At 40.3% G+C, this 26,033-nt stretch overlaps 2 protein-coding genes across 4 annotated transcripts in view; both read left to right on the top strand.

Annotated features, from left to right (window-relative positions):
- LOC137968161 (methyltransferase-like protein 27) overlaps window positions 1-8,649 on the top strand; it is a 28,560-nt gene extending 19,911 nt beyond the window's left edge. The window contains exons 2-4 of one of the 2 annotated variants that reach the window (XM_068814792.1): window positions 2,220-2,358; window positions 3,283-3,661; window positions 8,016-8,649. In XM_068814792.1, coding sequence (XP_068670893.1) covers window positions 2,230-2,358; window positions 3,283-3,661; window positions 8,016-8,194 — 687 coding nt within the window. In that variant the 5' untranslated portion in view covers window positions 2,220-2,229 and the 3' untranslated portion in view covers window positions 8,195-8,649. The remainder of the gene's footprint in view (window positions 1-2,219; window positions 2,359-3,282; window positions 3,662-8,015) is intronic. The other variant, XM_068814791.1, reaches the window with a different exon arrangement.
- A 4,893-nt stretch (window positions 8,650-13,542) lies between these two features.
- LOC137968158 (amidase-like) overlaps window positions 13,543-26,033 on the top strand; it is a 17,348-nt gene continuing 4,857 nt past the window's right edge. Inside the window, exons 1-8 of one of the 2 annotated variants that reach the window (XM_068814785.1) lie at window positions 13,543-13,682; window positions 16,578-16,692; window positions 17,887-18,016; window positions 19,299-19,611; window positions 20,364-20,564; window positions 22,484-22,561; window positions 23,625-23,790; window positions 25,154-25,210. In XM_068814785.1, the coding sequence (XP_068670886.1) occupies window positions 16,587-16,692; window positions 17,887-18,016; window positions 19,299-19,611; window positions 20,364-20,564; window positions 22,484-22,561; window positions 23,625-23,790; window positions 25,154-25,210 (1,051 nt within the window). In that variant the 5' untranslated portion in view covers window positions 13,543-13,682; window positions 16,578-16,586. The remainder of the gene's footprint in view (window positions 13,683-16,577; window positions 16,693-17,886; window positions 18,017-19,298; window positions 19,612-20,363; window positions 20,565-22,483; window positions 22,562-23,624; window positions 23,791-25,153; window positions 25,211-26,033) is intronic. The other variant, XM_068814786.1, reaches the window with a different exon arrangement.

Raw genomic sequence — 26,033 nt, 5'->3', positions numbered from 1 at the left:
GGTCGCAAATCACAGACCTCCTGCTTTTCTACGCACGCTCAGGAACTTGAAACAACAGTGGTTGTTTAAACGGTTACAACAATGGAACTTCACTACGACTGCGCATAAATTGGAAGTGGCCAGAGGCCGTGTTCCTCGCCCTTGAATTCGCGATTATCCTGAATTGTTAATTTGCTTTGAATTCACTATTATCGTGAAATTAGAAGACTGAAAGCTTGATATGGATTATGGGAAATGGTCATATTTGTTTAAAAAGACAACCCAAGTGTATGGACATAGGACTCGAATCTGGGAATATTGATTAACTCGTCACCTAACCAATCGACCACGACACCGCTAGCCTCTCAGGGACAATATTTTAAACACTATTTGATAATGCAGCTGTATTCAGTTGCCAACAAACAACATTAAACACAACAAAAGGTCGGTTTCAAAACATCACCACAAAGCTAAACATTTTCTAATCAAAGCTATAGGCATAATTACTCTTCAGCAGCCATAATTCTATGGTAGACTTAAATCATGAATGATTTTTTTTAGAAAGGCGGTGTCTTGTTCTTCAGTGATAAAGCGGAAAGAAGCTGTTCCTATTGAGTAGAAACTCCGAGTTCAAATCCAATCCACTGATATGATTTTCCGTTTCCTTATTTTCTCTGCTACCACAAGTCCTGGGACACAGTGTCCAAACTTCACTGATAATAGTGAAGTCAAAGCAAATTAACTATTCAGGACAATCTCGATTTCATGGGCGAGAACGGTGCTTTGAAGATTTGAAATTTTATAGGTATTGTCTGGGATCATTCGCGCTTCCCAATAATCCAGTTATCAGGTTTTTATGGTAAAAGGCCTAGGCAAAAGACTTCAACATTTGCTTCTGAATTAACATCCGTTCGATTTTGTTGAACGATGGTGAATGATGTTGACTGCTGGGTTGGGCAAACAGTTTCAAGATTGATTCATGTTCGATTCAACATGGATGGGGGTGGGCGGGGGTGCGTCAAGGGGTCTCAACATCGCTGAAGACTGCTAGCAGTCCCTTATGAGTCAGTTGGCTCTGCGGATAGAGCAACAGGCAGGAACTGCACCCTTTTTGTCTAATCGACGACGAAGTCTCAATGAGGTATAGTAGGGGGGCTTCAGGTGTTCACTTGATCACTCGATCAATAGGCTGTTAAATTTCAGGTTTCTTTCAGGCGGCCAAATTGGCGTACGAATGTGCTCGAAACGGAAGCGTTAAGAGCACGTGCCACACTTTTAAATACATACATACTGAATTGACCATTCCGCAAAGGGGCTTTTCGCGGCCAATGGAACACAACAAAACGGACTAACAACAACATCTGTTAAGAATCCCAACTGGCCGGAGGTAAGCCAGTTGGCTATTTACAAGTGTAGCTGGGAAGTTGCACCAGGGACTACTAGGAACAAATTCAACCAGTGGTCAGAGCGGGTCTTGGACCCGGAATATCCGGATCTCAAGGCCAGCGCCCTAACCACTAGGCCACACTCAAATATACCAGTCGCCCTTAATTCGCTTATGCTTCATGCTCCATACAGTCTGACTGACATTGTTGGCAAGGCATTGCTTTGGGCGGGCTCCTTTTGCTGGGACACAAATAGTACTCTATCTGTTTGGGATACATTTGGCCAAGCCCTGTTGGGCTAGACCCTTAATTGAAAATCAGCATGATCCCAGCAAAGGTGAGGTTACACCCGCCATCCACAAGAACCTAAAATAGGGAGGGGGCAGGGAGGGGGGAGGGAGGGGGAGGGAAATTTGATTTTGACTCTCTTGAATCAGTTGGCGATATCGGCCCTTCGCATAGCTTGGGCACGCATGGTCAAATATCCATAGAAAATCCCGGATGACAGGAATGCCTAAACTGCAACATGGCAAATATCTAACTGAGCATGTCACACTCAGCATAAATCAATTTGTTTCCTCCGGGCAATAAATTTCTTACTTTTAGGGGTCGTTCTGCATTTTCCATTGAGTTATCAAAATTCGAAGTTTAAAAATCGTGGTAGAATATATGTCCCAATGCCCTACATTTCATCAGTCATCTGTAACCGAGGTCAGTGTAACATCCCTGTTTAACAAAATCGAATTGATGTTGAGCAAATTTTGAAGCCCTTTGCCACGGCCTTAAAAAATTGCTCGTTATCAAAGCTAAAATGCTAAAATTGGAGATTCTATCGTTATCTTCTTGTCATTTCAGTTTTCTAAGCATGGCTACAAAGTCTTACGAATGCGGTTACCTCAAACACTATGGACCAAGATTCGAAAATGTTTCCGACGACTCAACAGAAGAGGTTATCAAGGATGTTTATGCGAACTGGGCTACTCAATTTGACAAGGTACGAAAGCTGTAGCCTTTACTACAGGGCAGAGTCTCTAGAAAACTCTCACTTAGTAATAAATAGCTATGATAATGCAAGCTCGTTGTCAGAGTCTGGAAGAGAGAGCCTATAGAAATGAGTTTGACCGCAGTAGATATCGGACTCTTTGTTTACGATTATCTTTTCTTGTCAATCCTTAAGATTGGGGTAATATTAATTAAAAGTGCATCTTTATGGAAATTTGAGCCGTTATGCTGTATAATTTGTGTGCAATTGTGGTGTAAGCATTCGAAGTTTTTCGTAGAATTGAAATTAAGACGTTACTACTCATTATTAATAATCATGTCTCTTTTTGATACCTAATAAAGCTTTAGTAGTCTGGTTTAACAAGTTCTTTTAACTTTTGAGGAATCATTGTACAGCATGATGCCCTCTAGGGACAAATTAATTCGTAAGAAAAGGGAAAAGAAAAACTAAAAAATTAGGAGCCAAGAAGCCGGATGTTATCATAGCGCTTTCTCACTAGAACTGTTCACACGGCTTCGCGTCACCTGGTAAATGATTTTATCGCACAATTCAGACAATTTCTCTTTCTGTCCTTTATTAACCTTCAAGTAAATTAAATTAAATTCTAGCAGCAAGGCCCAACGTAACAAGAAAGCTAAGAAGCTCTGCATACCGGCGAAGGGTCTAATCATCATAAGTCTTTGAACAAACGAGCAGTGAAAGGTTGATCAAACAGCGATGGAAAATCTGTTGTATTTACCAATATTTCGAAAGGCACTGCCTTTTTTCATCAGGGTGCTACAATTAATGGTCTTTGGCTGATGGGACGTTACAATTTGAAAGAAAAAAATGTTGGCAATATGATACAGCAAAAATTTGATCGGAGAATGTTTGACTGCAGGCTCAGCTATTATCGTTTGCGATTTCATTTTTCAGGAGGTACTCCAATCGGCGCGTGCCTCTTACCACAAGCCATTGATCGACTACTTCGACGAGGCTATTAAACAGGACTTTCCTGATATGCCAAAAGATCAGCTCAAAATTATTGACGCAGGAGCTGGAACTGGCATCCTGGGACCGTACCTCGAGATGATTGGATACACAGGCCTACATGCTCTGGATATTTCGCAGGAAATGTTGGACGAAGCAAAAAACAAAAATGTTTACAAGAGATTTATCTGCGCCTCGTTAAGCGACAAGCGAATTCCTGAGATTAAAACAGGAGAATTTGATGCTATGATTTGCGCTGGCACGCTGGTTAAGGGTCACGTACGATCGCCTGCTTTAATTGAGATGATCAGAATGGTCAAGATAGGTAGGTGATTCAGTTTAGCACAACAATTAATGGGTTTTATAACTCTGTTGGGTGTTGCCTTTTCAAGACATTTGAATATCTGAGTGAGACTGACAGAGGGAGGGGGAGGGAGAGGGGGGGGAGGGTACTTGCCAAACGTGACAACAACAGCAATATATTTTATTCGTACTCTTATCACATAATATTTACAATGAAATTAAAAAGAATAATGAAAATTAAATAGAGTACTGGCTACCCGGAATAACGCGAACGCACATTGTATAAATATAATATTAAAAATGGGCAGTCTATGACTGCATGTGGCTTCCGTTACAGAAACTATAGAAAGGAAGGGAATTGTTGAACATTTATCGATGTCCAAGTGTTTGCGCGAGAAATAACTTAATGGATTCGCAGCAAGAAGTGAGATGATGTTTATTAACATACAAGGAACGGTTCATCATTTACAAGGATAACAAGGTAGGGAAAAAATTGAACAGGCTTTGAAAGTTCGTATATCGATATAACGAATTTGCAGAAAAACAATCAGAATGTTCATAAAATCGAGGTATGATAACCAGCATTTTTGGATCTGAACGATTACTGTAAATACCATTCTAGGAAACGTTTTTAGTAAACAAGTTCACGCTTTCAATTGACTAGGACTAGCTGTTACAAATATATATAAAAAACAAGCCCCATTCAGTTCTCGCGAGGCCGCCCTGTTCTATATTGCCAGCATGCATGCCGGAATTTTTCGGTTCCAACCTCTCCCGGCCCTAGCTAGTCTCTCGTCCCCAAATTGTTGAAGTGCGTATTTGACGTCGCCTTTCGATGTTGGTTTTGAGGTGAGTCGTTGCCCGTTGATGTTGACTTTCTTTTGTTGTTGAATAAGGCGCGATTTAATTTAAACGTCACCTCATGTCACTTTGTTAGTTTTGCAACCATAAGTAACTTCTAAACCTAACTGATAACATTCGCGATTAAAAAACATGAAGTAAAACAAGAAACTACCGAAATGTTCGGAACACACAAAGCTGACGCCTTACCACATTTTTCTCAGGTAAAAGTTAAACTGCTGACTACAATCACCGTACCTAAGGGTAAAAAAGGCCGTTAATTTTAATATCAGCGCGCTAGTCTCTCTATGAAGGTGCGCATTCTAAAAAATCTACTCGCGAATCTGACATCTCATCAATATCAATACCTCCTCCAAAGAAGGTCACAGGAAATTCCAATGGTGGGCGGGGGGGGGGGGGGGAGGGGAATCTCGCGAGTCAAAGTTTTTTTAAAAAAGTATGAAACAAAATTGGAATTTCCAAGGGGGTGGAGGGGTCTAATCTCAAAAGCTTTCTTGGGGGGGGGGGGGGGGGGGGGGGTATGGACATTTTCTGGAACAACATAATTCAATACATTAGCTAAGCCTATACAGATTCCCTATACAGATTCTGTTCGGCATCTTTTGAGCAACTTTTACTGTTATGAGCAATTTTTCTAAAAGTTAGCATATTCTTGGCATATTTTCAGTATTTTAAAATTACATTCATAGGTAACCGATATTTTATGCCTCTAGAAACTTGGCGTTATAATTTCCTTTCACATTATCCCCATGTATCCAGTGTAAAAGCACTTGGAATAAACTATGACCAAATAAGGAATCTTTTTTCCAAATATGGTTTTCCCCCAGTTTTGGGGGAACAAATGGCGTCATATCGAGCATGCGCCTGCAAGTAATACAGGACTCTGTCTTTTCCCGCCTGGGTTCCAGGCCCATTTTCATGGCGGGTTAAGAGGGAGTCCCGGAACAGGACTAACGGTTCGAGCGTTAGCCCTTCGCAATTAAAAAACAAAATCCGAAACCGTTCAAAGAAAGAAACCAAGAGAATGAAATGTTACAAAAGACCAATATATAGACAACTCTGCCATGTGTTAAGTCTGTTTAGTGAATTGTTTCTGAGTTATTAGACATGTCGATAAATTTTACAGAGCTTTGTGATATGGAGACGTCATCTTGGTGTTCCTCTCAAACGACGTTGCTTACTTATAGCTTGGGAACTTGTGAGCAATGGTAGTCGGAGCTCTTCGAAAAGTTACAAATACTCGAGCGAGCGAGGCATGAACAAAAACATGCGAGCCATTGTTCGAGTCAACATGCGAGCCACGCAGTTATTGAAAGCCAACAAGGCTCGGAGATTGTGCTTCCCTTTTTTTGGTAGGTTATCGTGTGAGCACGCGATAATTCCGATTGAAATTCTCAGCAATCGGATCAAAATCGGCAGAGCTCATTGATATTCTATTGTTACACTTAATTACTCATTCAATGCGATGACTATATTGCTCTCGCCTCCTTACACGGAGGCTGAAGCTGCAAATATATTTACACAAACGTGGAGTTAGGTAAAATTGAGATAAGATCAATATCATACTCTGCGACCTCTAGGTTCGTATATGTGGTAAAGGTAAAGTCACTTGATTTAACGTCGGTAGTTCCTTAAGCTACGAGGCTGGTATCAATGGAAGCCGACGGTGCACCCCTTACCCCCTTCCCTCTGTCAGTGCTCCGTTTTAAGGGGACTTAAAAGCTATAGCTACACGGATCAGAGGAAAGTCGAAACAGACGTTGAAGACACCGAGGATCGAACCGGGGACCTCTCGCTCCGAAAGCCGCGCACTAGCCATCTGAGCCACGACTAGTAGCTTTTTCGTAGCTTTTTGGGTGCAGAATGAGAATGCTAATCTCGTACCCAAATCTCACTCTGTCACTGGAAATGTGAGATCTGGTAAAGTTCAACAGTACACCATTTTTCATTGGCTACTAAAAAAAGGTTGCCGCAATGCAATCTACGCTCCGATTGGCTTATTTCGCGGGGCACCTAGTGAAGGTTTGGTTTTCGCAAGCTCATGTGCTGTTTTGATTAAACGCCAGCTGTGCGGAGGAAAGTTGTGTTTTTTCCGACGCCGGAAAAGCTTTACATTTGAGGAAAATTATTTTAAAGATTTGCGACATTTGTGTAAATGGTACCGACGGAAGCCCCACGTACCCTGCCACTCGAATGAAGTTCTGCGTAGCGGGCTACGCGGTACGCATCAACTAATAAATTCAAGTTGAAGTATGTAATTTATTCAAAACGGTATTTCTCGTTCTTAAAGCGTGACTCGCGAATTAAGTAATGATCAATTGTGAATTTTACGGTTAGATTAACTACATTTTTCGCGAGATCGTGTCAAGAAAATAGCGCTCATTGCAGTGATTAGGTCTGAGCACTCTTAAACATTTTCGCTTTCAATTTACAGTTCGGTTAACTACCCTTTGCACGAGATCGTGTGAAGAAAATAGCACTCGTTTACTGATTAAGCCTAAGCGCTCCTTTCAGTGATTCTGCAGTTGCTCCGACAATTAAACAATCTCGACCGTTCAAAAACAGTCGCTTGTAGCGCTTCTTTCTGTTTGGGCTTTAAGTTTAGGGCTTCCTTGTCCTCTACCCAAAAGAATCTCTTCAAAACTACTCTCGAAATCCATGTTTATTCCGCAAAATCACAACAGAGAGTATGAACATGAGCAGTGATAGAAAAGCCCGTATTTCGGGCCTCGCTGGCACTGAGCATGCTTGAAATCGAACTTTACCAGATCTCCTATCCTTATGACCGTGGGAGATCTGGGTACGAGATTATGAGATGCTGATGGTAAAAAAATTAAGGTGCCAGGATCCAAGGGATTTTGCGTTTGGAAAGACTTATCGGTTTACTTTAAAAGCAGTTTTTCAACGACTGCATGTGATAATTTTTTTTCTTTGCATCCGTGCAAGAGCAATACTCTCTTGTGAGTTTAATTTTGATAACCTTAAAAACGGTGACTACTATTGTTATTGCGCATACGTTCTGCGCATCTCCAGATACTCGAATTTCCTATCGGTAGTGCTTACTAATGCAGGGCTATTTTTTGCGCGGTTTAAATTTATGCAGAGAAAGCAGAACTTAGCAAATGCTCTTGGTATCCAAAAAGAAAATTGGGGGCAACCTTGCATTTTTCAGAGATAATTAAGCTTTAATTTGGAAAGGAACGACATACATTGCTTTGTATTTTAAAGCTTCTTGCTAATATTGTTGATTAATTATCTTTGAAAAATGCGTGTTTACGCCCAATTTTCTCTCTGGATTTTAATAACACTTGTCGAGATCTGCTTTCCCGCATATTCATAAAACCGCGCATTAATACCTTTGAATTAGTAGGCACCGTCCTAAATAAATCATGTAATCTTCGCAAACAATTTTAACGTAAGGTGTGCATATTATGATAAACCAAATGAATTCTTGCATTGAGTTCTCAGGATCAAATAATTCAAATATGTTTTGCCAGAGCCCATTTTTCTTGTAGGTGGTCTTCTCTGTTTTACAATCCGGAGCAACGAGGTCGATAACTACCAAGCAAAAATGGATGAACTCGTGAGCGAACGACGATGGGAAAGAGTCAGCAAGAAGGAAGTGCCTTTTTATGATGCTGAGGATATGCCCAAGGAAATAATGGCATTCACCTACAGAGTCGCAAGTCATTAGTCTGATAGCTTTTTCACTCATTAGCTGTAGATTTGAATATTGTCGTCTAAAGCTATCCTGCCTACTCATACAGACCTTTCAATTGTTACATCGAGAGCTTTAGAAGGCTTTTGTTCAATCATTTAAATATTACTCAATAGGTGGTTTATACGTGACGTCATCGCCGCCATGTTGGTGGACGGAAAGAATGATCTCTCATCAGCTCCTTTTGTTCTTCCACCAGCAATTACACATTACATCATTGTTATCTGTGTCTCTAGAGATTGGTTACAAACCACCTATAATTTTGTGTTACGGAGAAATGGACCCTTTTTTATCAAATCAAGCACAGAATTAAGGCTAAGGTACACCCTCAAGGTCGGAATGTTTCTTTTTTTATGACCTCATAGTAATCAATGCTACGTTAATTACATTTTCGAAAAAAAAAAAACTTCAAAATATTAAATGACACGCTAGTGATTAACTTAAATGTGTTTTTGATTGATCTTTCTTGTTCAGCAAAGGTGTGAAAAGCCAAAACTGTCAACGCCAAGGAATTTGGTTACGTTTTTCGCGGAAAGGAAAGGAACTTTAATTGAAGTGTCTAGTCGTTCTAGTGCTGAAGCACTAATAGACCTTTTTCGCTTGTACATGTTTTTCCTATAAAAAAACATGTGATAATACTCAGAGGATTGGTCCTTTGTTTTGCTCATTAAAAAGAGCGCATGCAAGCATGAATATGTATGCATGCACTCTCTAATATTAATTATCACATGATCTGTATTGTGAAAACAAAATGTATAAGCGAAAAAGGTCTATTGGGGACACTGTAAACTGAATTAACAATTAGCTCAAATCAAGTCAAATGTTGGTTTTTGAGGAGAGGGGCAACCGGAGTACCCGGAAAAAACTTCTCGGTGCAGAGTGGAGAACCAACAAACTTAACCCACATATGATGCCGAGTCTGGGAATTGAACGCGGGCCACATTGGTGGGAGGCGAGTGCTCTCACCACTGCGCCATCCCTGCAACCCCGCGGGAAATTAACTGGGGTCTTAAATCATAAACATAGGCAATTAGCCAATTAGCCATAATACTCTAAGTTTGTCTCTCCAAAATTTTTTATAAGCATTGTTTTTATTTTCTCTTGAGAAAGAAGAGTATTATGGTATTTTTGGTATTGGCGAATAGTTGTTATTAAATTTGAGCTCACGTCTGAGCGGTGTTAGTTTCAGAATTCGCGAAAACGAGGCTTTCGCGTCGAAACAAGAAGGCTATGCGATTTCTTGAATCTTGGCTGTTTCCTTCACTTTTCTTCGAGTAATTTGAAGTTTGTGTGGCCTAATTTTACCATGGGAAGTATTTCAAGGCACTATTTAGCATACGGATGTGTTAACCGAAGTAACAACCCCAAATGGGCGAAAGTATCGAGGGCAGCTTGCATTCAATAACTGTAGTTTTCTTCTTCTGAGAAAAACGTGAATTCTGGATAGGAACCCATTATTTATTTTCGCATTTCGCGTGCTAAATCTTTTACTTTACTCTACATCTTATCGAAAGTTGACCCGAAAGCCTCGCTTCCGCACTCTCTGAAAGAACTCAGAACTCTCTGAGAACACTGCTGAAAAGGAGCTAAACTGTAACAACAGGTATTTTTTGACACATTGTCGTCGGGGTACTCCATGTGAATATACCTTTTCATGGGAAAGGATAAAAAGCTCGAAAAGAGTCCAAAGGTAAAACCTAAAAAGAAGCCTTGTGGCGGTAAAAAAAGCTGAAAAGAAGAATTTGAATTTGACGAAGAATGGCGCAAAACAATTTTCTCCGAAACAGATAAGGGCTCTTGGTTTGACCGGTTTTAGCCGGCTAAAACTAGTTGAACCCTTCGAAAGCGGAGGGATGAATCACGGTGGACCTTCGTTGACAGACAAATATTGAACACTAAGTTTGAAACAAAAAATGCACTAAGTCGATTTTGCGGACGTGAAAGTGGGAGCTTAGATAAATTTGAGAGAACTGGACTAAGGGCACTTCAGTGGAAATTTCATGCATAGCTAGTAAAAATCCCGAGTGCCTCTCTCATGCCACGAACAACCCTTTCCACACAAAACCGAAAGAAAACCAGTTTCAGTACAATTTGAATCGTGGACTAGTGCTGGGACTAAACTGATAGGCCGAGGACATTTGGCAGCCCAGAAAAACGTTTGAGCGTCTTTGAGCGTCAAATCCAGTTGGAAAATCACCATGGGCTTCACATACCAGAGCGTGCGAGGACTCTCCTCTTGAGATCCTTCAACATGAATTGGCTCAAGCAGCTCTCGATGCTGAAAACGTCTGTAACTTCAAAATGGATTAAGTCTGTCATAGCACGAAAAACGAACTGCTGCGTGATGTTCTTGTCGAGGCAGGGTACTCTATATATATAATACAAAAATACATTACATATTTAATTGACCGCTCCCCATAGGGTCTTTTCAGGGCCAATGAAACACAATCACGACAGAACAGAACATTCGACAACAACTGTTAAGAATCCCAACTGGCCGGAGGCAAACCGGTTAGCTATTTACATGCAAGTGCAGTTCGGAAGTTGAACCAGGGACTACCGGGAACAAATTCAACGAGTGGTCAGAGGGAGTCTTAAAGTCAATGTAAAGTAGTTAATTACATCGCCACCGAAATGCGACAGGCACTCATGGAGGCATTGAAGAGCTTCATATCATCTGTGAGTACAGCTTCCCTGAAGGGTGACTGGAGATGAATTCTGTGGGGATATGCGGGATCTCCGTAAATGCACATTGGCTCATGCAACGTTGACGAAGCATGTTGCTCCAAGTCGCGCAACAAACCGGAATCAGCTAACATTCCAGAATCGTGGCGTTTACCCTCTGAAAGAATAAAAATAATATCATTCTTTTTCAGGAATAAATTACGTAATAGTTTATAGTTCCCACACCTATCTGAGTTCAATCAGTTCTTGACCCCGCAATATATTAAAACAGATTTGTAAAAAGTCAAGAACCTACTGCACCGTGCGTACGGTATACCGTTGCCGGAACTTTCGCAGCATAAGGTGGCCCTAAATACTGCGTCCGCGACCCAGTTCTTCGCGTCCAGCCATGCCGTTCGTGAATCAAGAACGTCTGGTGCTAAAGTTCCCTAAAATGAGGTTAGCGTCTTTCTGTTGTGTTTACTTAATTCAATATTCAATGCGGTCTCGTGGAGCGTGGACCGTAAACTTGATTTCCACTCTCAAAACTACATCCCAAACCTATTTTTTTTGGGTAGAATAAGCTTTTAGAAAAGTATATTTATAACGCGTCACACACGCATGCAACTTGATCGCCCAAACTTGCCCGATTATGCATAAATCCACTTGGCCTTTTGACATGCCATTGGAAAAAAAACTCGTAAAATATTCGCGGACTGGTCGATTTCTCTGAAATTTGAAAGAATGATTGCTAACGAATAGAGAAAGATATTTCACGATAACTAAAAATTCCTGTGTTAAGCATGAGATTGCTAGGGTTGCTATTTTTGTGTTTTGATTGTTATGTAAATGTTGATAGAGAATGTTACATTATGAAAAAGATATCTACAGCTAGATCGTTAAAAAATCTTTATTTTGAGCGGTATTTGCACATAAAAGATGCAACGCTTAGGGAGAAATAGTATTTTATGTGAATAGTTTGCAAAAAAAAAAAAAAAAAAAGAAAAGAAAAATCGCGGAAATCGGCATGCGGCTGAAAATGAGTTACATTAACTTGAAATTAAGTTCCCTATTGTTCCAATGCGTTCTTTAAAGTTAATTCAGGTAATTCATTGAAAAGTTACAATTAGCTAAAAAAAACCTTAGTTAACAGTTAATTGAGACTAAAATACATGACTTTTTGCGTGATCAGCTAAAAGAATGTTTCCGCTCGGAGACGTGGCAGCGATTTTGCAATGTTGTGTGGGGAGTAATTTTATTTTACAAGTTGTATCGCTGTATTAATTTCAATTTACAAGTCACATCGCTGGAGTAATTGTACTTTACAAGTCGCATCGCTGGATAAATTATACGTTGCAAGTCGCATTGTTGGAGTTATTTCACTTTAAATCGCATCGTTTCCACGTTTCCATCATGGCTACTTGGCTGGACAAGGTAATATACTTCTTTGCACTGTGATCATTGTTCGGTTTGTATGATTTTTATCAGTGTGATCAAACAAACCATTTTTTGTGCTATTGTTCCTGTTACATTCGGTGTATTATTTGATGTCAGTTAAGATTGTTGATTAAAAATTAAAATGTTTTAATTAAAATTACCATTTCTTATGTTTTTTTTTTCATCTATCTATCTATCTATCTATCTATCTATCTATCTATCTATCTATCTATCTATCTGCAAATTTTGTGTAACAGGGGCGCTGCAGGTAGTTATCCTGTGCGAGGCTGTTGCTCGCCTTTGCCGTTTCTTGACAAACTAAGTTATAAACTGGTAATAGCTAGCGATAAGTGCCAACGAAACAGTCAATATAATACATAGTTTGCAGATTTGTATCAGAGTTCCAAAACACCCAACACCCATTCGAAAGTACTGCAACTCAACTTATCTAGTTAACAATAAGTCTCTTGCAATAATACAATAATAGAACACTTTGTATCTCCAGCTGACAATGACTGTAGATGTCATGAACGTGTTTTGCAATGATATGGATAGTACTGCTGTACTTTTTGAACGGCCGTAATTTTAACAGGAATATACAATAATTAAGTTGAATAAAATCAGTGACATGTAAAAAATCGCTAAAGCGTCACTGAAGTGTGGAGCATGTCACGGGGAATCAACTCTCGCACATGAAAGTTGTTTCACTTGTAGAATTTTTATTATGCAAGATACAGCCATGAATTACAAGTCAAATTGATCGTTAAATTGTGTTCTTTGCAGACAACATATTTTCTGAAAATTAAATTAAATTGTTCACTACTCAATGGTTACAAAACGATAAACAAACTGCTCTACTCGCGGGCCGAGATCCGAAATTGGCAACAGAGGCCGATAAGAAAACGTACGCCGGTTTAGTTTTGAGCTCGTTCAGTCAATGTAGAACACGATGGTTCGAAAATAAATATTGAAGAACACTCAAAGCAAGTGTACATAACACAATGGCCAGGGAAATGGGAATAATTGTGTTTTCACTCACCTCCGAACACAATTAGATCATCAGTAGTCGCGCGTGTCATGCAAGTTTGTCTAATGACATCACATATCAAAACACGCGCTTTCATTGGTCCCCATCTAAAATCTCCAGGGAACTTTTCACAGCGCGATCGAGAATTTTTCTGCCTACTGCACTACCTCGCGCGGCATTAAGCTGGCCGTCTTCGCTCGGCTTGCTCGTTGGCAATATTATTGCGTCACTCATCATGAAGACATGGATCATGTGACATAATCGACTGTACCCTACAAAATCGCCTTGGAGGCGCAATCAAATTTTCGGAAATCGCTCACGGATAACTTAAAGCAGGTAATAATAGTTGCATCCGATAAATGAATCAGATATTTTTAAATACTAAATAGTTTTTTTTTAACAAGTTGCAATAACTGGTAATATCAAAATATCTACAAGCTCATCAAGTGTTTACCGATTGAACATTATTTCAAAGGATCGCATTTGGTATCAATGCATGGTGGTTTACTTAAATGGCATCAACATCATCAGTACTCTACTTGAACTTACATAAATCCTCATGCAAAGCGGTATTGACGGGTGAAGTCAAATAATCCTTCCATAAATTCAGTATTCGATTTTACCATTGAAAGCTAACTACAACGAAGAGCACCGTGAACAAAAACTTCCTATTTGAATTGAATGCACACTTCTTCAAGAGTTGTTAACTTCCATTTTAATGACAGCAAATAGAATAGGAGAAGATTTAATTGACTCCAAGTGTAAATATTCAAGCGAACAGTTCGAATTCATGGACCATTGATATCTTACATCGGCGTGACACCTGAATGCGTGACATTTTATTACCCAAGCCTTGCAGTTTGTTTTAACTTGTTTGGAGTCCTCATCTGAATTCGATCTTATTTTAACAGTATAATGGCAAAAATTCTACGCAAACCATTATGGACTAAACATGTCACTGTGCTTTCGAGCGAGCACAGTGACCCTTATTTTTCGAATGTTTTTAGTAAAACATGTACAGTTTGGACTTACGGCAAATTGCTATTTGCTGCAATTCGCAAGAATAGCAGCAAATTAACGTTTTCACGGTTCACCGAAGTTTTGACAGTTGTCTTGGCAACATCAGAGTTGAAAACATGTGCTGGCGGGATTTTTCTGAGGGGAATCATTCTACACTGGCAACGCTGCAGCCTTCGGGTTCTTGTTTAATTTTATTTACTAATGTACTTTTTCATTCCGGTTTCATCTTCATGTAATTTTGATAAACCTTTCTCCCTCAAGGTCGTTGTTAAGTGCCTGGCTTTGCATTCGGGAGGGATCATGTTTCCTCCAAAAGAAAGGGGGTTTTTCCTGACGGGCAGCAGGCACGTTAGTTTATCATGCAGCTGTTACACGCATACTTCATGTATCACGTCTGGCGTTACAATCATTAAAGTGGGTCTGTTGCTCGCCAGAAGCCGGACTATATCCGTGTGGGGCCCTAATCTTGTGCAGCAGCCAGAATCCTATTTACCAGTGAAAAGTTGTTTATTGTCTGATTGAGGGTATAGGGTAAACTCCCTTGTTTAGTACTATTTCCTCTGAGAAACGCCTCAGCTAAGGCTTACGGGTCGTATTCTTCGGTGTGACTGTTGATTTCTTCTATGTGTGTTTCGTAATGTTGGATCGGAGGATTCAACATCATCACCAGAAACGAACAACTGACATCTCACTCTTCCGGCGTTCTTCAGGAAACGGACGACGACGACGATGGCTACGAGAACGCCATTAAACAATGAACTAAAACAATGCCTTTTCACGCTTCGTACGTGCGTTTTACAGTTTGTTTCATTTCTTTGCCGTTCTCATCCTGACATCAACGTGAAATAACAAAAATTTGAGGTCATGTGGACGACGTTAAGACGATAAACTTAGCTGTCGATATTAGCTCCCTATTGTTATTTTTTAAGTCTTCCGGTTAACGGGAGCAGAGTTAGCGCAGTAGTACGTGCACTTGCCTCCTTCCAATGTGACCCAGGTTCAATTCCCAATCTTGGCGTGGGTCGAGTTTGTGGGTTGTGGGTTGTGGGTCGAGTTTGTTGGTTGGCTACTCTGATCCGAGAGGATTTTCTTCGGGTACTCGGGTTTTCCCCGCTCCACAAAACCAATGTTTGAACTGAGTGAAATTGATTTGATTTCTATGCATAGTGTCCCCATTAATTAGTATCATGGTAACTCATCGATGCCTAGGACATTTTTTGTTATGACGTCATCGTACGACCGTCCGTATAGTTAAAATTTTCATGTAAGCGTGTGATGTCGCACCGCCCTTTTTGGTGGGGAAGTTGCATGGCCAGTGTACTGCATTTTACACTGCGCTTTAGTAAAAGAGGTCCACATTTTGAAGACGACCAAAAAAAACAAGCAAAGTATTTTTGATATGTCGAACAACGAGGAGAGAAGAGGAAGAGAGAGAGCAAATGACGACAGCATTGTGCGTTAACTTGCCTAATAGCACAATACTTGGCGGAAAGCTGTACTGAATGAGAGATCAGAGAAAACAACACCCCTGATAGAGATTTAACAAATGGAAAGTGGTTCAGCGTTGTCTGTACTCTTATCGACAACGATATTCGTCATCACAGTGATCAAAATGTTGTGCGCCTCGTGAGTCCACAACAGCTTGTTTTTTACGACAATATTCAATATTCGAGCGTGACCAAAATCATGACACAAAGAAAGAGCAAGCGTTGTGTATAACTTTCTCGCAATATGATTGGTTTATTTCCCAAAATTAGCGTTCCTGATTGGCTATTACATTGCGTGACAAATTTGCGCAGGCATGATGCGAGCAGCGTTATCGACAACGGCAAATGAGCCAATCAGATTGCGATATTACGAGCAATTATGGTAAAAATAGGTGTGGTCATCTATGAGTCACGAAATTATAAATCGAGCAACGATTCACTGCCTGAAGAAGACGTTTATTATAATTGACTACAATTTATTAATTGGTATATTGAAATCCTGTTCAAAGTACTATTTTCTTGGCAGAGTTCAAATGATTGTGATTGGAGAAATTCCAAATTTTTAACGGGTTCAATGACCATACCTTCCAACTAACACAAAGAGCGTGCTTCATAACGACGCTAATTCCTACTCTCCCACAGAATTTGATTTACACCTCTTAATTTTGTTGATCCTGTTCCCCTACCTAAATGACAACTCTTGGTTACGCTTTCTCTTCTTCAGCACGCTGTGATGTATAAGGCTCCTTCAGTACGTGTCCCCAGTGCCTCCCGGTTGAGAGAAATAACGCAAAGCCTGAAGCAAGACATCGAGGCGACTGAATTGCAAGAATATCATGGTATGACAGATTGATAATTGGTTAAATACGCAGCAGCTAGTACTTTTCGTGCCCGCTTCCACGTGAATTCTATTATTATGTAGTAAAAATTATGGCGTTTGACCACGTCAGTAACAATTTCCGGCAAAGAATCGTGCGCAGAAATCGTTTTGGCTCATGCGCATGCGTTTCTGACGTTAACACACCACGGCAGAAACTCAGGGAAAGCATGAAATTTCAGACTTGGACCGGAGTTTGACTCGTGAGCTCTGCGATACCGATTCAGCGCTCTACCAGTTGAGCTATAATCAAGTCAAGTTGGGCCTGGTCTTTTTGTGAGTTCGTAATGAACCCGTAGAGGATGCGAATGTGAAGATACTATATATGATGAATATTTAAAAGTTATTCGCCGAAATGGGGGTGGCTAGTGAGGTAATAAAGCACAAGAAGGTGATTTTAGTTCATTTATTCCTGCAACGACCACACTATTTTCGGCCGCAAATCCCGCGCGAGTTGCTCGCAGGTGAATAGTTAACAATTATTCTACGAGGGCTCACTGGATATCAAGTCAGATAACCAACGAGGCGTGTAGCACCGAGTTGGTCATAATCACTTTATATCGAGCAAGCCCGAGTAAAATAACTGTTTTATTAAAAACTCCAGGCCTTTTTGGGGTAGTATTGTCGACTAAAGCATCGATTTCTGCCTCGGTCAATTGCTGTCGAAAAGGGCTTTTGTCGGCCACGCTTTCTCAGAGCTGCAAAGTGTTTGAATTAATGCTGACGCGTTCCTTGACCATATTAGGTGGAGCAGGTATATGAACTGATAGCCTGTGTCCGGCGAGCCAATGAAAATGCCGGAAATCTGATATCCGTAGTTCAGTTTTTAATAATTACTAGCAACTATTCACCGAAGTGGAGGTGGCTAGTGGCGGATGTTTCCGGTAAATATCCGCCACTAGCCACCGAAACTGAATAGAATAGTTGTCTGAGTCTATACTAAAACAGTGAGAAACATAGCACACAGAGATGATTTTAACTCATTTGTTCCTGCAACAATTACAATAGTTTCCTGGGCAAATCTCGCGAAAGTTGCTTAAAGCTTGCTTGGATACTAAAGGTGGTAAATAACTGACCTTATATCAAGGGACTTGACTTTACAGGATGTAAACTCGTTCGTTTGACTTTCAGTTGACATGTATTTCTCCTTTTGCAGAATCCATTTCGGAAACCCTTAGAAGAACTTACCAACGACTGTACGAATTAGAAGATCCCAGGACGCCAGTGAAATATCCACGGACACCAGGATATCGGCCATCAGTAGAAGACAACCCTTACAATGCTTGGTTAGAGTTTTAAATTCCAGGAAATTAAAAGAAAAAAAAAGTAACAGTATGTTAAAGTTCTGGAAAGATTTGCAATTTATCTATTGATCATTGCAAGGGAGGATGAGGTAAGAGAACGGATCCCCATGCCCCATCACAGCTTTTTAAACTCTATTAATATATTTTTAGTTTCAGAAAGCTATTTTAAGTTCTTGTTCGCAGTGCCGCGCATATTTAAAAAAAAGGGTTATTACGTCATTACAAGTGGCCAATCAGCGTGGCCAATCAGCGTTAAAAAACTATCATTGGAAGAGGCCCATGTATGGCGATCCCTCCCCGCACAGTACCTCATCCTCTGTGGAGAGGGTTTGTGGCGGGAAAACAATACCAGATGAGAACCTTTGAGACGAAATCCGATAGAAAATCGAGCAATTCCAGTTTTTTAGTGGACAAAAATCTGGTACCAGAAAAATTTAAAGTATTTTACACTCCTTTTTTCATTTTCTTAAAGCTAAAAATATAAATAATTGCATGAAATAACACCGAAAACAATTTCCCATGGGAACGAGAAAAATTCAAATTCAAATTTTAGCGAAATTGTGCAAACACAGGTAAAATAACATCATCAGTTTCATTTCACTCAGGCTAGTACTTTCGAGTGTTTCTTTACAAAGTTGAACACTTGTTTTTGGCGTTTGGTGTTGCAAGAAATGATTTTTTTGGAAGATATTGAAAACAGTCGTACATAAGTTTGCAATAGGATGTTTATAATCTTGGTGCTAGGTTTCTTCGAACTTCTGACGGATTCCGTCTTAAAACCTTAAAGAAGATATTTGAAGGTTTAGTTGCCACAGCTACTTGCAACCGTCCTTAGAAAGGTTGAACGTTTACCGTTGTGAGATCCTTCCGAATATACTTGAAAAAGTATATAAGTATAAGGATATTGGTCGAGGGTGCATTTTGGGGAAGCCTTGTTGTTTTGTTCATTAAGGTCTTGGAATATCGTTGAAACATCCGTATTCTAAATTTCTTGCTTGTTCTTTGAGAATATAAATATAACAAATACGATAAATTTATTATTCTTTAGTTGATGCCCTTCAATTCACTGAGAATTGTGATTTATGGCTTGCGAGCAGCGCGGATTACTTCTATAAGTTGGCTTTGGTAATAATTATGATGATATTTGTGAAGTTGATGATGATCTTTCTCTTTTTTGATGGCCTGTTCCAATATTAACTACTTGCGAAGTTTTCTTTTTTGTTCAGTTGGATATTTTGTATACGGGATTATTTGACTACTTTAGGGCCTGGCATTGTGACATTCAAGGAGCTTCCAGCGGGAAACTTTACGGGAAAACAGTAGCCATCAAAGATAACGCTTGTGTCGCAGGTGTGCCCTTAATGAATGGCTCACGGCTTATGGAAGGCTATGTCCCGGATGTTGATGCAACTGTAGTGTCCCGGATATTGGACGCTGGTGGTCGCATCATTGGGAAGTCCGTTTGTGAAAACTTATGTTTCGATAGCGCTAGCTTTACATCAGCGACAGGGCCTGTGGTAAATCCGTACAACAAAAACAGGATGGCTTTAGGATCATCATCAGGATCTGCTGCACTTGTAAGAAATAACTCTGTATACTTGATTCCAATCAAGACTAACACATTTTTCCTTCTTATTCTTGTGTTTGTTGTTGTTGTTAATGTTCTTCTTCTTCTGTTGATATCTACATCTTCCAAGCATTTTACTCTTATAATTACACGTAAAATGGTAATGATAAATGCATCTTTCAGCAGATTTTCCAGCTTTTCTTTACTTTATCCTCACTAACAACTACTTACCACAAGGTGAAACTAAGTTATGGGAGAGAGATCCACGGATTATTGTGGGAAGAGGTAGACAGCGAGGACAGATCTAGGGATATGAGGAGTTGTCAACAAACACCAGGGGAGGATGGTGGGTCGAACCTTGACCAGTCGCGATCGTCTCTGCGGCCGGTGCTGTGACACAGTATTTATTATTTATTAGGGGAGTCCGCAATGCATTAAGCATCCCCAAGGACCGCGGAATATTCACGAGCTCTTTCACGATGCGCTAATTAATTTTTCAGTGCGAATAGCTGTGTGAAGTATGCAATTGATCAGTCTTACAAAGACAAAGAGGTAGTCCTTTTCATGCGACCCATAGCTCAGATTACTACACATCGATACTCAGGCTGCAGGATATGCTGGTCTGTATATAGTTTTTCTACTTCAGTGCAAAGAAAGAAGGAAAAAAAAAAGATGATTACATGAGTGTTGCGTTGAGACTCGTTATCGCCGTACTTGTCCTAAAACCTGGTTTTTTTTAGTACGAAGATGCATATTCAACAGGTGGCTGGGGGACACGTGGACATGGCCTTAGGCGGTGACCAAGGAGGTTCAATAAGAATGCCCGCCGCAGCATGTGGTATTGTGGGGTTGAAGCCAACATTCGGATTAGTTCCTTATACGGGGATCATATCGCTGGAGTTGACACTGGACCATGTTGGACCAATGGCCAGGACTGTTAACGACACTGCTTTGTTGTTAGAGGTAGGGCTACTCTGATTTTGCTGTACGAAAACGAGATTTTCTAAAACGTTTTCCGAGTCGTTTCGTTCACTTCTCATTTATCAGATATGTCCAGAAAATAGACCTTATTCACGATAGCCGCCAAGTTGGATTTGCCTTTATCATGCAAATTAGCTACACATTTCTGAGGGGGCAAACAACACAAGTTCGAGAGGTTATAACAAACATCTTAGCCACACATATGATTTGTTTCACGTTCATTGAATTGAATGTTTATCACCTTAGTAGTAAAACAGAATGATTACTCAAGTTACTTCGATGTTTTTTTAGTGAAAAATGAGCAGATAACGAAGTACACAGTCAAAATGTCGGAGGAAATCAAAAGATAGAAAATTATTATAAAAGGGAATTAATTCTAAATCTTAAAATGTACTTTTAGCAATGTTAATTCAATATTTCGACGATCCGATTTTCCGCAATTTGCCTTTATTCCATTGTTTGCTCCCAGCATAACACATGGCTAATTTGCATGACAATTTAAAAACCAACTTGGCGGCTATCGAGAATAAGGACTATTAATCCAAGTAATCAGATGCAAGTGGATTTCAATAAGCGTCACGAAGTGTCCCCTTGCTCTTCTCCTCAACTTCAACATCACTCGTGTCTCGGAATACAGACAATTTACGTCACAAAGTGTTGCCTAAATGCTGCTCCTCAAATAAGGATGACCTGCTGCATTTACCCTGACCTAAAAAGAACAAATCTTTTTTTTCTTTGGATTTCAAAACTATCATTAACTAAACACTAACTGACCCAAGTTTTAAGTTCTGATTTTGAAAAGACACCTGTTTATTTTAACTGGAATTTTATTTATTTATTGGTCCGCGAGGAGAAAATGACGTCAAAGCCTCACTAGTTTAAGAATGCAGTGCGTGTGTACGCGGCTGAATTAATATGCAGCACGGGAGTTTCGGGCTTTCAGACCATTTAAACCCGTGTTTTGCATATATAATAAATTGCGTTTACACGCTGAAATTTTAAGCTAGTGAGTAAATGACGTCATTTTCTCCAGATTCAACCCTTTGAGGTCCAATCGGTCAATTTTGAACGTGAGTAATGGCGGACCGTCAAATCCAAAACTTGCACTCAAAATAAACATCCTTTAGATAAAACTCAAAGCACAAAATTTTGCCAGTTAGGTGTTAAGCGAACACGCTTTCAAAATCTGAAGACGAAAAGGAAACGATTTTTTATCATAGTACCACTTTAAAGGGACAGATTGGATTTCAAAATTGGGCGTGGGCTTAATTACTTCGTTGAGAAATAAGTGTCTTTTATTAAGGCTCTTGCTTTCAGGTCCAGAAACTTTTAGGCTTTATGAACCCTTTTTTTTCGTCTTACAACATGATTAAACAGAAGTAACAAGCAGCACAAATCCCCTTGAGCTCACACTCTCAAGGGTTGAGGATGGCGGTTTGGCAAAGATTGTGAGGAATATTATGTCTTAAAAATATCAGTCCCATGTATCCAAGTAACTTTGTCTACATGCGAGTTAAAGGGTGAACGTTTTCTGAGGAAACCCATCATTTCGGTGTAAACGGCAAGGAGAGGCAGCATGGTGTTGATAAGGCTCGCCTTAAACCAATAAAAGGCATCCCAGTCTCGATTCGCGCTCACGGCATATGCGGGTTAAAAAGTTGGTTAGTCCTCTTGCCAAGAGAGTTGCCTCCAGGTCCTTCGGTTGTCCTATAATAGAATGGGAAGACTGACTTGGTGGCCCCAACGTATTGGTGTCTTAGCTCTAATAATTTGATACTCTTAAACATAATTTTTCTGTCAATGCAGTAATTTAAACGTGTTAAGCGCATAGTATCATCTCTACTTAGACCGTGCAACCTTTCCTATTTGAAGACAGTTTTGTCGATTTTGTCTTTGTTTAGGTCTTAGCTGGACTTGACGGAGACCTAGATCCTAGGCAGCCACGAGCCTTGCCCATCCCTGAATGTTACACATCACAGGTGCTTTTTGAATAACTTCTATTGAGTAGTGGCGGATTTAAGACGGGCCATCCATTACCTTTGGCTTCCGGGCACAAGAAGCCTATGGCAATCACTGTGGTCTCATAGATCAGACCACAACGCCGAAAACTGTGTTCACGAGACCTCGCAAGCCTATTAGTGATTCGTGCACGCACCACAGATTTCACGAACAAGGGTCGTGAAACGGGGTCTACTGCTTATAGTCGTTATCTGGGATTACTCGAAATTGTAACTTTTTGCAGATGCCATCAGAAGAGCAGCATTTCTCCTCAGTTATTTTATGGCCCTAAGTGTTATAATCTGGCCAGAGTTTGAGCCTGCCAACTATCACTGGGTGGTCCGATTCTCAACCAGCTGAGCCAATCGCGCACCGGTGGCTCAGTTGGTTGAGCACCGGGCTGTCACGCGGGAGGTCGTGAGTTCAACTCCGGCCGGACCAACACTCAGGGTCTTTAAATAACTGAGGAGAAAGTGCTGCCTTTGTAATTACATCTGCAAATGGTTAGACTCTCTAGTCTTCTCGGATAAGGACGATAAGCCGGAGGTCCCGTCTCACAACCCTTCAATGTTCATAATCCTGTGGGACGTAAAAGAACCCGCACACTTGTCGTAAAGAGCAGGGCATGTAGTTCCCGATGTTGTGGTCTGGTCTTTCTGGTCTGAATAGGGTAGGGTGGAGTACCTCGCATAGGACCTCGAGTCCTGTTCGTGCTCCTTCCCTCTGGGTAGGTTTGCCCAGTAGAAGAGACAAACCAGATGTCTCGTAAAACAAACAATAAAACAACCGGTCAGTCAGTCAGTCAGTCATACTTGTATACGGATATAGTAAATGTTATTTTGTATTTTTATTAGTTAATGTTCAAACCTTTATTGTAACTAGACCAATGCGTCCCTTTGGAGAGTAAGGAACAATAAAGAATACTATTACTATTCAGTCGGTGAGTCAGTGAGTCAGTGAGTCAGTGAGTCAGTGAGTTTACTCATCATCAGAATTGTTCCAAAGGTACGGTGACCATATTCACAAGAGATATTTATTTGCCAGTTAACAGGTGATATATCGCATCTGAAAATCGGTATACTGAAAGAAGGTTTTGGACATCCTAGTTCAGAGGCTGACGTCGATGCCCTTGTTAGAGAAGCCGTTAAGCACCTGGGATGTCAAAAACAAGCGACGGTTGGAGACGTCTCTGTGAAAATGCATTTGGATGGTGAATAAGTTGCGCTTTTTTTTTTCTCCTAGTGTGATAATATATTACAATGAGCTTTACAAAACTTAGTACAATGAGAGTCGAATTTGCCAAAAAAAAAAAAGAAAAAAGAAAAGAAAAGGAGAATCATGTTCGTCGCTGTTTTGTTCAAATGAATGTTACTATTGCTTATGTTATGTGATTGTGCTGGATTAAAAACTGATTACGTGTCTTTAAGTCCAAGCAAAATATCAACTGAAATCAAAGCGAGAGTTTATGTTTGCGGGCATAAATATGTTGGGCCCGACTCAGACTCATTTTAGCCCGACCCGTTAGGCGACAACATGGACTTTATAAGTATTATAATCAATTTGGAGGGTAATACCACTTAAAACTTAAAATAGAGAGAACAAAACAGTCTGAACAATCATGTGAGTATTTACAAGTTGAATGGCTTTTAATATTTTCCCTCAATGAAAATTCACCATCGATATCATGCAAAGTTGGTTGGAAATTACAAAATCTTGCCATTTGAGTTTTCAAAAATTGTAAGAGATGAAAGGAAGTTCCATAAAGCTTATTTGTAAGTGTTGAATTAGTTGTACAATTGCACAATTTCATACCTCTCATTGGTTTATTTCAGCGAGCTAAAATACATTTTAGCCAGCAAAATGCGCCACAATGTGCCCGACAAAATGATAATAATTTCTCATGTAATCAGATTCGCGATTTTACTGCCGGAGAAGAGAATGATGTTTTGTGTTAACCCTAGTGAAAGAATTGAAGAAATTCGTTTATCGATAATGACTCGAAGGTACTCGGAAAAAAACCCGAGTGCTTCCCTAGTACCCTCCAATTACTAATTCGGGTACTCTACCACTGAGCAATAGAATACTCGTAAGAGTTAGCATTAAATTAGGTTCATGTGACAACAAAGTTGTTAAATAAATCTGCCATACTGGTAGGATCTTAGTCTCTTCATTTCAATCCCCAGGGTTAACATATATGAACCTAGTACAATCTCGAATATATTCCATTTCGAAAATTTTGTAGGGAACGAGTTAGAAATCCCCAACTTTCGCCTTTTCTCAATCAAATTTTATGCACCATAAGAGTGAACAGACACGCGTACGTCAGATTACCTCCAAAACCTACGTCGGAGTGTACAACGTTCTCAGTTTCCGGCACACCTTTATTTCAAACAAAGCTGATCGGGTACTGATCAGGAAGCATGGAGATCGATGGATATCAAGGAACCCTTTATCAAGTGAGGTAAACAGAAAAGGGCGCTTGATTGCGACAGATAAGTAAAAGACTTGATCGTAATATCACTTTGGGTTGTTTTTTTTTTTTTTGTCAGTTTCTCGCTTCTTTTTATTTCTAGGTAAGGTGCTTCTCTCCGCAATTTCTGTGGAAGGAGGAACAAATACAATGCTTTCAGATGTGTGTTCTTTGCAAATAATTACTCGAGTTGTATACCTTTATTTCCCCAGGGCGGATAGGCGGATGGTGAGATGGTCGTAATACTATTCAGTGTGTGCCAAGTAAAAGGATGGCGAGGTCGTCTTGTAAAAACCCTGCTCCCCTTGGTTTCTTTCTCTCTCTCTCTCCCTCCCTCCCCCTCTCTCTCCCTCTCTTAGTCCGCAGAGGGCGCTGGCTGCGCTGCTGTGGAGTTTCATTCCTCTTCTCCGACATTCTTGATGTTTCCTGTAATCCTTTCCCACTCCAACCTGTGATGTCGTCCTGCCAAGATTTCCTACTGAGATCTTCCCTGTTTCACTTTTCCTGGTACCTTCGCTTGCACCATGGTTTTTCAGTCTAACCCTCCTTTCTTCATCAATAGGCCATACACAACTTTCTCGATGTTACGGTGCTGAGTATAACTCTCCTTGATTCGAGCTTTTGTACTGAGAACCCACCCATTCGTTCTGTGAAGCTTTCCACGACACGCGTAGTAATCTGCGATAGCACCATATTTTGAAAGCTTGCAACCTGACCTTCTCGTCCTGTTAGCAATAGGACCTTCCGAAATCGCTGGAAGCCACCTTCCAAATGGAATTAAAATAAAAAAGGCAGTCAGTTGCTAAAAATAAATATATCCCCTCCGTACATATCCTTCGTACCGTCCCTAACATTTCTAGAGGGATCTGACCGTGCATCGCCGGTCGATCAGCGAGTAGTGTGGTGATCGTGATTGCAAAAGACGTGTTTGAATGCTAGCCACTTAATAAAAAAAGGCCACATTTTGGTTGAATGAGAATTTC

This window comes from Montipora foliosa, chromosome 8 (genome assembly GCF_036669935.1).
Source record: "Montipora foliosa isolate CH-2021 chromosome 8, ASM3666993v2, whole genome shotgun sequence".
Lineage (NCBI taxonomy): Eukaryota > Metazoa > Cnidaria > Anthozoa > Scleractinia > Acroporidae > Montipora > Montipora foliosa.
Note: the sequence above shows the minus strand (reverse complement) of the source record. Positions and strands in the feature narration are given on the sequence as shown.